Source organism: Chenopodium album, chromosome 18, assembly GCF_948465745.1.
Source record: "Chenopodium album chromosome 18, dcCheAlbu1.1, whole genome shotgun sequence".
Taxonomy (NCBI): domain Eukaryota; kingdom Viridiplantae; phylum Streptophyta; class Magnoliopsida; order Caryophyllales; family Amaranthaceae; genus Chenopodium; species Chenopodium album.
This window is the reverse complement of record NC_137851.1, coordinates 13,764,294-13,775,893: the sequence shown is the minus strand read 5'-3', so window position 1 is coordinate 13,775,893 and position 11,600 is coordinate 13,764,294. Positions and strand designations below refer to the sequence as shown.

General features: G+C 34.1%; 1 protein-coding gene across 1 annotated transcript; it reads left to right on the top strand.

Moving 5' to 3' along the window:
• Positions 1 to 1,575: 1,575 nt before the first annotated feature.
• Positions 1,576 to 9,436, top strand: LOC145593145 (TORTIFOLIA1-like protein 2). The gene is made up of 8 exons (XM_081649652.1): positions 1,576 to 1,924; positions 2,555 to 3,378; positions 3,713 to 3,907; positions 4,000 to 4,081; positions 6,004 to 6,674; positions 7,114 to 7,884; positions 8,333 to 8,519; positions 9,206 to 9,436. The coding sequence occupies exons 2-7, from the start codon at positions 2,722 to 2,724 to the stop codon at positions 8,501 to 8,503; spliced, it is 2,547 nt and encodes an 848-aa protein (XP_081505778.1). The 5' UTR covers positions 1,576 to 1,924; positions 2,555 to 2,721; the 3' UTR covers positions 8,504 to 8,519; positions 9,206 to 9,436.
• Positions 9,437 to 11,600: the final 2,164 nt, after the last annotated feature.

Below are 11,600 nucleotides of genomic sequence, written 5' to 3'. Positions count from 1 at the left end.
ATGCTCCCATACAAGAGTGATTATAAGTTTTAACCCCTAAGTGTAATTTAGTTCAATTAAACTAAGTTCATTTCAACTAAACCAATTTAATTTTAGTAAAAATTATTTATTTTTAAAAAATATATAAGTGAGATAATTTACGCGTGAATGTATGGTCGTCGCCATTTACTTCAGTTAAACACATTTAGTTAATAATCTAAGGAAACTATTATTATTATCTCCTATAAATTAACACAAGAAAAAAGAAGAAAAAAAAAAAGGAAAACCCTTATAATTGTCTCAAATAAAACCCAAAAAAATTGAAAATCATTTAGAACACAAACACAAATAGAAAAAAAAAACCTTGAAATTGACACTCAAAAACCCAAAAAATTGAAAACCTTTTAGAACATAAACTCATGAAAAAATAAATTGTCAATTAATGAGAAAAGTGGGATGGTATTATTTTTATTCTAGTTTCATAAATTTATTTAGTTTTATATTACAAAGTTTGGCTTTGTCTTACTCACTCACTTCGAAAACACATTATATTTTTAGGTTTTATTTATTTTTATTCAAATTTATTTTGGTGTGTGAAATATATAAGGGGTTAATTAGGAGTTAGGATTTGAGGATGTGTGGTTAATGAGTTTAGGTGGGATATATTGTATAAAATTTGATTACGAAAAAATGGTAGGAAGTAAAGAAATGATAAAAAAAATATAAAATATATCACGATTATCAAATTTTATTAGCAAGTTTTATTCTTGCCAACTCACTTTATAAATATTTGGTTAAAAAAACCCACTTTATGAATTCCTAAGCTTTTGTTTATATTGTTTCAAAAAAAAAAAAAAAAAAAAACCTTTTGTTTGTATTTTATTTAATTAATTGACTATAATATAACAACTCCCTAAACTTTTGTTTGAAAAAAATAAGTGTAGTCCTTAAACTTTGCTGACTCATCGCTGGAAATCCTTAAATTTTGGCTTAGTTGACATTGACATCCCTAAACTTTACTGACTAGGGGGATCCTCCACCAGAAATGGTGAGGCAAGGGTGGTTGAGACACCTTTTTGCCTCATTTTAAAGATGATGGACCAAATGTGCTATTAATAGCAAAGTTGAGGGACCGTATTTTAGCTTAACTCTAATAAAAGAAAAAAAAAGGTATGAGTAACCATAATTACATGAATGTCCATGTCTTAACGCAAAGTTTAGCTCAAGCTTTGATTCCCTCAACTTTAATCTGGGTCGATTCTCGTTACCCCCTCCTCGTGGTTATTGACCCCCTTGCTATTTTACGACCTTGTTTTTTTAGCTTTTGGACAGAACAAATTTTAACATAGCAAAACAATTGAGCAAAGCACAGCTTAGTAGAATTCTGCAGAGGGCCTACGTATGTCCAATTGTCCATGCCCAAATGTAGTACTCCCTAAGGAGTATTAAACCCAAGTACTCTGAAATTTGGTTAGGGTTTATATTCGGTCCCACTAAAATTGAAACACTAACGCTCCCCTGAATTCGAAAAACACAGAAGAGCGCGAAAAAGACAACCCACCACACTCTCGAATTTCGTCTTCTTCTCGTGTTTCCCCATTTTCCAGCATTTCTCTCAGATTCCCTGTTAATTTAATCATTTTCTGCTCCTCTAACTACGACTTCTCCACTGTTTTTTTCCATTTCTTTTTTACATTTTCAAAATTATTCACATTCTACCCTTTTCAAATTTCTATTTTTTTTTATTTTCAAATTATTACTATTAAATTCAAATAAATAAAGTACTATTCTTTGAATTGTTCCCAGTTCAAAATTTTCAAACCCCATTTCGAGGTACTTGTAGTTGTACTACGTCTGCTGTGGAATGAGTTGTTTTCTCTCTCCTCTTCCTCTTCTCGAGCTTCTAGCTCGTCAACTATGGAGTTTGTTGAAGGATTTATAAATGGTAAGTTTTTTTTTTTTTTTTTTTTTCTTTTCTTTTCTTTCTACCCTTTTATGTTTTCTGGGTTTTAAGTTTTAAGTTATATGGTATTCAGTTAGTCCCGAATTAATAGTCGCGTTGATATGTAATTTATTTTGAACCCGTGTTGTGACAATTAAATCGGGACGAAGGGAGCACAAATAGTTTGGGGGTATCTTTAGGTGAAATATGCATGTTATTCAAAAATTTGGTTGTGGGTTAATAAGTGTTGATTTCATTATATTGTGATTTCTGGTTAATTTTTATATTTTCTGTAAATTTAGAAATTACAATTAGCTAATGGGTAGCCAAAAATAGTAATATTGTTTTTGTTGGTTTCGGGTTGCCAGTAATATGATTTGGATTGCGTTAGTTTTAGTTGAAGTGATATGACAGAATCCGCGACTTAATAAAGGAGAACCACAAAGGGTAATGATGTAGACGGGGTTTGATCTAAGGTCTTGTGTTAGGTTATGGGTACAAGTAGTAGCACTCCCAAGACTTTAACTAACTAATCTAGTTGGCACGAGCTTAATGAAAGTGAAGCAATATTCTTTACACCATTAAGTTGTTTATCGTGAGTTTGATGCATATTTGTTGTCTGATGTCTTGCAGCACAAAGTAGGGCTGTTGTGGAAGCTCCAGTGGTCTAATGACCTATGAATGACTCAGATTTCTAGCACTTGGTGTGCTTGGAGTTGCTTTTTAATCCTCTTGAAATCGGTTTCGTTTTGATCCTTCTATCATTGGAAGATTGAGTTTCGAAAAAGAAACAACTGAAGATGATGAAGAGAAGAACTGAGGTGAAATCAAGGGGTTCTAAAAAGGTGGCTAATCCACAACATGTTGTGTATGAACTCAAGCATCGAGTTGTTCTTGCTATAAATAAGATTGCAGACCGTGATACATACCAAATTGGAGTTCAGGAGTTGGAAAAAACAGCTGAAAGTTTGAACCTAGATGGACTTGTCCCATTTTTATCATGTATATTGGATTCTGATTCGGAACAGAAGAGTGCAGTTCGCAAGGAATGTGTTAGGATGATGGGGGTTTTGGTGAAAATGCATGGGAATCTTCTAGGGCCACACTTGGGGAAGATGGTTGCTTCAATCGTAAAACGACTCAAGGATCAGGATTCTGTTGTTAGGGATACATGTGTGGAGACAATGGGTGTTTTTGCATCAGAATTTGGAAATCGTCAAGTTGAAACTGATGGTGTCTTTGTTTTGCTAGTGAGGCCCTTGTTTGAGGCCTTGGGTGATCAGAATAAGCAGATTCAGGCAGGTGCTGCAATGTGTTTAGCCAGGGTCATTGAAAACATGAATGATCCTCCAGTGTCGATCTTGCAAAAGATGTTGGCTCGCACCATGAAATTGCTGAAGAATCCACACTTTAAGGCTAAACCAGCAGTGATTGAATTGAACAAAAGTCTTATTCAGGTTAGTTTAGTTCTGAGGTATACATAATCTCATTATACTTTTATGTTTTTTACTATGCTCACCTTATTATGCATAACTTTGGGGAGGGGTATGTTTGCAGAATATGTGACAGTCTAGCTTCCAGCATATGTGGTTTATTTAGGCTAAGTTTCTTGTTTCATCAATTTGATGGTTACAGGAGTGCATAATGTAAAGCACAGAACTACAGAAGCAGAAAAAGATTATTTCATCACATTGATGACTTACAAATTGTAGAAACTATCTTTAGAATTTTATTATATTGCTTATTGAGTTATTGTCCCCCTGATGTTGTGTGCATATTCTTGATGCTTAGGCGGGAGGTGCTCTGTCACATAGTGCTTTATCAACTGCAATTTGCAGCATACAAGAAGCTCTAAAGGATAGTGATTGGACAACTCGTAAGGCTGCGTCATTAGCATTGGGGGAGATTGCTTCAAGTGGAGGACCCTTCTTGGTGCCTTTTAAGGCTTCTTGCATTCAAGCACTTGAATCATGTCGCTTTGATAAGGTCAATATTGATAATAACTCTTCTATTTAAAAAGATATTAAGCCTACATCATACAAAAGGTTTATTTAACTTATGCTGCTTCTATTATACAGGTGAAACCAGTAAGAGATACAGTATCACAAGCACTGCATTGCTGGAGAAGCATTGGACAACAGGATGTACCTGAACCTTCAGGTTAGCTGATGTGGTCCATAGAATTATGCTTTGGATTTTGATTTGAAGATTTAATCCTACCCTAGGACATTTTAGCCTTAATGGTCTAATCATAGCTTAGGGTTGTTAAAAAACTAAGGGCATGTTCTCTTTAGCTTATTTCAGTTGAATTCAGTTCAGTTCTGTTCCAATCAGTTCAGTTCAGTTCCTAATTTCCTTCTCTCATAAAATATTCAGTTCAGTTCAGTTCAGTTCAGTTCAGTAAATTAGAACAGGCCTTAATTCTAAAGTTGATATATAGCCTTTTTCTATTTTCTGCATTCATGTGTGCACTTATTTTTCAGTTGCATGAATTTTCTATCTCAAATAATCACAATTCTAGATTTTTTTGAAGTTTCTTTTAACACGCCTTTGTTTTTGAGGAGATTGTTCAAGGGCTCATGTAAATAAAATAAATAATAAAAAAAAAAAAAGATAATGACAGAGTGAAGTACTGGTTTGCTGGGGTATGGAATCATGGTCCTTGAAAAGGAGTAAATTTTTTATCCCAACTATCCTGATATATATATGAAGGAAACTTCATTGAGTTTTTATGTTACGTAAAAAAAGTAGAGGAAAAAGTATAAAATGAAAAGAAGCATGTTATAAAATAAAAAGGTTTCAAATAAGTTTGGCGTATAGCAAGTAGGTAAATAGGTTGAAGGGACAAGTTTCTGCATATTTTCTCATGAAAGAGACAGAGCCATCTAATGCATAATTTCTGTAAGGAATTTTATTGTGCCAATGAACTGGTGAAAAGAGCCATGTAGCAAGAACTTTTATTATTAGAATGCTGGTAACTTATACTTTGTACTAAAAAAGTGCACCTGATTAGTAGGAGCCAAAGCACCATTTTACAGACCTATAGTTCAAAGGTGGTATACCATTTTTGCTCCTTTTTAAATAAAGGTTTGTGATGTCTTTCAAGCCAAGGATACTGGTCTTCCATATGTAAAGTTGTATAAACAATTTAAGCTCCATCTAGAATTCTAGATACAGAAGAATGATGCCTGGTGCCATGGTTGGACCTTGTTTGGTAGGGCCTTAATGGTCTTGATCATCATGTCTTTATGCTTGACTAATTTTATTTCAAGTGCTTTACCTTGACTTCTTTCCCTTTCTCTGGTTTTTCCTGGCGGGTCCTTTTGAATTTTTTTATTCTTCACTACTAGGCCAGATTGGTTTGGGGTAATGATGTCAATCATCCAAATTTCCCCGACTCTGCTAGTCATAGTGCCCTAATGAATTAAGTTAGATTACTTAAGAAGTATTAGAAAGTGTACTTATGAAGAGAAATCTGCTAATGTTCAATTAATCTGATTTTTCATTTTCTTTGGTGGTGCAATACTGCTGGAACATTTTTGTTATGTACTAATTCCGATTAATGTAATTCGAACAAGGAAATGTAATTTAAAGGTTGAATGCTTGAGTACTTGATTGATTGAAGATTGAAATACAAGTGATAAACATGAGGTTATGAATCTCTTAGTAGCTTTAGGCCACAACTCTCTCTAGTGTTTTCTCTCAAATTTCTGGATATCTTTCTAATTAGACTTCCTACATTACATATACTCAAGCTTAAGGAATACATGTGATTTACTAAGCTAAGAATGGAAAGACCATCTAATGACATTGCTAAAGCAGCTTCCTCTCTTTCCTTGAATCCTCTTAATTAACTTTGTCCTGAAGCTCATTGTCTCTGGTTGCCCTTGACTCTTGCTGCCCCTGTTTTGCGCGCCTTGAGTACACCAAAAGTGGTGGTTGACTTGGCTTCTTGACCCCGTTGACCCATTCCATTACAATTTTTCTGCTCCAAGAACATGTATAACTCATTGTCAGCATGATCTCAATCCTTATTTAGCCCTTTTCTGGCATAATCTAATCGATGGTTTTCCATATTGCAGATAGTTTGTGCGGTGATGATTGCAGTGATCTAATTACTGCTGGAAGCTCTATGTGGAAAGGCGTCACTCATACAGAATCAAAGACCAATGTTGTGAGGAATAGAGCTTCTGAATCAAGAAGAAAAGGAAGTCCTAATTTTGTTGAGATTTCTAGCAAATCTAATAACAGTGACTGGCATGTTGATGTTGCTGTTCCAAAGATGCACTCCGGTATTCCACAGTATCTTCATAATGATGAATCTGGAAGCAGCTCTGTTTGTAAGACACAAGAAACAGTGACGGCTGATGTCATAAGCATGCAAGAGGTTGGGCATGAGTATGATCTAATTGAAGACAAGCAGGAGTATTCATCTGCATCTAACCGTGTTTCAGATAATTTTACTAACAAGTTTATGTCAGATTTCCATTGCAATTCTCGTAGAGGTGATATCACAAAGTCAGCAGGAGGAGATAACAGGTTTGCTGTGGGAAAAAATGACGTTGAAACTGAAAAGCAGTCATACATATCAAAGCTGGAAGATCATAGAAGTCTTGATTCTACAGTTACAGAAGCTGAAGAGTGTCATTCTGTGCGTGTTTATCGTCCCCAAACAGAAAACGAGATTATCACTATCCAGAAACAGCTTATAGAAATAGAAAACAAGCAGTCAAGATTGATGGATATCTTACAGGTAACTGCTTAGATGCTTTAAGTATGCTTTTGTGTGCTGCCCATCTGCTATTGTCCACCAGTAGTATACATGACATTTTCTTATATTTCAGTTTCTTCAAATGACCTTTGGCAATACCCTATTCTAGTATAAGCTTTTTATTTTTTCACTACAGGCCAACCTATACTAAAAGCATTATGAATATGAGAAGTAGATAAGGAAAAACAGAACTGAACTCTAATAATTTCTTGTAATTTGATGTATATCTGAAAAAGAGTAATAAATCACTGTTTCCTTTATCATACGGTGATTTGTGACTCTTGTAAGATAAAATTTTTGGAGTCTGGCCAACCTTGGTAACATGGCCTACTAGTCAGCACATCAATGCATGGTTAAATTTTCTGTCAGAATTTTGCAAATTATTCATATGCTGTTAAATATGCTCTTTGTTTTGTGACAGGAATTTACAATGAGCACCATGGAGACCTTATCTATCATACAGTTAAAGGTTTCAAGTCTGGAACATGCTGTTGACAGAATTGTGCATGACCTAGCTCAGGGAGGCAAATATAGTGATCTTGCAAGCAGGGGATCTGTTGAAAAAGGCCGGAGTGTTATTTCTTCTGGAATTTCAAACAATTCCACTCCTAGGCAATCAATCGAAACTCAGGAACGAAATCTTGCTGCACAATGCTCAAGCAACAGAAACAGTTGGGAGGGGAAAGCTGTAGGGATGAAGAATAAAAGCAATCCTATTAGCCCATGTCTGGACTCTCAAAGACAACCATTGTCAATGGTGAATAGAAATCATATTAGAGAAGGGCCTGAGAAAAGTACTGGGCCAAATCTGCAAAACACAACCTACCACCGAAGCAGGAAAACTGACATCATTTCTTCAAATTCTCAGGGTAGTACTAGGCAGAATGGAAGAGTGGGTAAAAATGACATTATTTCTTCAACTTCTCATGGTAATACTCAGCTAAATGGAAGAGTGGATAATAATGACCTCTGGAAGTATGTTAAGAGTCTTCTGTGCGAGAGGGACCTTGACTCTGCCTACACAGAAGCTCTCTATTCAGGCGATCAACTACTTCTGATTGAGCTCATTGATGGAACTGGTCCGGTGTTGGATAGTTTGTCAGATGAGACCATCAACAATCTCTTTACTGCTTTAGCATCATGTGCCTCGGAACACAGAGTTGTTGAATCTATAATTCCTTGGTTGCAGCAGGTAACCTTATGTGACTTCCTCACAAATTTAAGTAAGAATTTTGTTTTAGATTAACCTTAGTGCTTGTTATTTCATGAATCTACTCTTAGAGTTACTTAAATTTCAATGGTTCAGTGATCACTATTTGGTGATGACTTCTTCCCTTTAATGGGAGTCAAATAATTGTCTCATGGAGTCACGGGTAAAATGCAATGAACCTGAAAACTATTGGAGGTCATGCAAAATAAACCTTCATGCTTCTTTTCACATTACAACTGTATTATATGCCAGCATAGCATTTATATCTTGTTAATAGAAAGCTACATTACAAAGATATGGTCACATAAATTTCATCTCACTTATTAGATTATCATATTTAGGGAAATATGAATTTCATCTTACTTGTCAGATTAATTCTCTCATAAAATAGTCTGCCCTGAACATACTTGCTGACCTTTCTTCATTACAGATAGTAGATCTGAGCACAATGCACGGACCAAACTATGTTCCTCTTTCTCTGAAAGTGAAGAGAGATATTCTGTTGGCAGTGCAGGAAGCATTGGATGTTGAAGTTACTCATCCTACAAAGAGACGATTGGTTGCCAAACTAGCGATGAAATTACAACAAATTTGGGGTTAGGCAGATATCTCATATGGTATTCTTCAAGTTACTGTTTTGTGAAATGAACATGCTGAAAAGTAGGTCTTGTAAGTTCATTACTGCCATTGTAGTTGAGAAGATGCATCAGATCTTACTAGAAACTGACATTATTGTAGGATATCTCAGACCCAAATGAATCTTTGCTTTATTTCACTCTCAGATTCCAGAAATCTAATGTTTCAGCCTACATAGCGACTCCCATATAATAAAAGAAAATTTCTCCGTTGTCTGAACTATACATTCAGCTTAATTTTGCAGCCTAATTTGCTGACTCTTGTTTTTCATTGGTCCTATTCTTCTTCCAATATGGTGGGCTGCAAACATATCACTTATCTGTAACTAGTGGCCCTTAATTGAGTTTATTTATAGTTTTGTACCCCCAGTATTGATTCTAGTAGTAAAATAGACTTAACAACCATTATCAGAACTAACCTAGAATTATCTTGGTTCTTTTTATTTATTTAATTTTATATTATTAATCATATGTGATTCAGTTTTCCCCTTCTTTTTCCTTTCCTTTTTAATGTGAATTTGTTGATGTGTAATTGTTTATGTTGTGTGAGTACTTGATCTTTCCCCATTCTTTCTTGAATCCCATCCTTTTGTTCTTCTGTCAGCTGCTTTAAATTTTACAGTCAGTGAGCTGTCAATTTGCTGATTTTTGATTGTTGTCTTTTGTAGGATGAGTGTCCTTCAACGTTGACTAAGGCAGTGCTCCGGCTACTCGGAGTTAGTATGTATCTTTTAGGTGTCAATCTTTATCACAAGCTTAGATTAAGATTCTACCTGTAGAACAGTTTGTACATCTTGCATAATGTTATCAGAAAGTTTTCTGCTTGTCATGTATGTTGCATGGATGATCGATTCTAATTTAGTGTGTTAATTTTCATAAGTAATGGTAAGCAGCAATTTTTATTTATTGTATGATGACATTGAGTCGTACTAGCTGGATTACACGTATGTAAAAATTTTGTCGAACTTGTGGAAGCTGATTTACTGTTAATGAACATGATTGCAGCTGGAATTTGTACTGTAGGGCTTAACTTTCTCTTCCAATGGTCGTACCGTAGTTTAACAAATTGTTCACAATCTTTATACGTAGTATTTGTAACCCTAAAAAAGAAGCATATGGATATGAAAGATCTGTTTTATCATGGTCAGCTGCCTCCGGTAAGGATTGGAATCCCATCGCTGGACACCAGCAGAGTCACCCAACTCCTCCACCATGGGCAACATCTAGCAGAATAGGTCTGTTATCAAGTAATCTGCTTCATCTGCATTCTGCAGAGTACTTTGGTATTTTCAGTTTCAATTGCATTGCATTTGTCACGTAGTTTGCCTGATTGTAGCAAACTTGTTTTTCATAGATTGTATCAACCTGTCAAATGTTACACAGGTTGTAACCCGTCTCAATAACTTGAATCTGGCTTGTCACGAATTAAAATGACTTGAACTTGACCTGTTTTGATCTATCTGTTTATCATGTCTGTAAAAATTGTAAATGCGAATTTAATCAGAAACAAAATAAGTTAAGAACTCTACTTACATAGTTTTTTGAAAGGCAACTCTACTTATATATTGGAACAGCATATACTAGTATAAATTTAGACAATAGTTTAGAAAGGAGAGTATGGCGTACACAAAAGAAAACACAACTCAGAGAAACTTTAAATTATTTCACAAAATCAGTCAGTTCACTTCAAATTAATCTTAGTTTTCCCTTTGCATTTCTTCCATTTGAAAATACACACTAAACCTCATGATGTGATCCCCCAAATTTATTTTTGCTCAATCAATTTTTGCTGACCTTTTGCTTAACTTATTTATGGTGAACTTATCTTTTTGTCAAACATTGGTTATTTTTGTTGTACAAAAATTATATGTTTATAATTGTTGAAACTCATTTTCAAGAATTGAGAGTACTCCATATTAATACTCTCTCTATTCATAAATAATCCTCTTGTTGGGTTTAAACACGCATATTAAGGCATTTAGTTGGGTGGAGTAATCTAAAGGACGAGTCAAATAGGTTCCATTCATGAATTATTGTTGTTAAATTTTCCAAAAACAAGGGATAGTATTTTTTATAAAAGGATTTATTTTTAAAAGGGAGTATTTTTAAGTATATCCTAACTTTAATTTTTTTTTTTTTTTTTTTTTTTAAAGAATAGCCTAACTTTCTGCCTGCAGTATTTAAAACATATTTAGGTGCAGAATAATATCCTTCTAAGGGCCTGTTCACATTTACTTAATTTCAGTTCAGTTCAGTTCAGTTCAGTTCAGTTCCAATCAGTTCAGTTCAGTTCAGTTCCAATCAGTTCAGTTCAGTTCAGTTCAATTCAGCTCTTAATTTCCCTCTCACATAAAATATTCATTTCAGCTCAATTCAGTTTAGTTCAGTTCAGTTCCAATCAGTTCAGTTCAGCTTCAATCAGTTCAGTTCAGTTCAGCTCAGTTCAATAAATATGAACAGGCCCTAAACCGCCATTAACCCTCTGCAGTATTTTCCGGTTTTTTTTTTTTTTTTTTTTTTTTTTTTTTTGACGAAAACCTAATCCGCGTTAAACTCATAGAATTATGACTTTATAAATAGATACATCTTAATTATCATATGCTCAATTTTATTTATCAGTCAGACTTGTTTAATGAATACTCGGAGAATAAAGGTCGTTGTTAAGGTGTTAGCGCTAGTATTGGCAGTGATCATAGCATATTTTTTCATCAATTACTCTGGTACAATAATTCTCCATCTCATTATTTCTTGTGTTTATATTTTTGTATCTCAATTTTTATATAATTATTCGCAATATTTACCTTTTTTTTTTTTTTTTAATATTATTATTGACAATATCAATTGTCTCTAAATTAACAAGAGTATAGATTTTCTTAATTTGACGAGGAACATTTCCTAAAAAAAAAAAAAAAGTTAAAAAAAATAATTGACGAAGAACATGTTTATGATTTAAATTTGTTATGTTATGTTTATCTTTTGATTTTTTTTTTCATACACAAGCTGTTTTTTTTTTTTTTTTTTTTATGATTTAAATTTGTGATGTATTGATTGGAAAAATTCAAG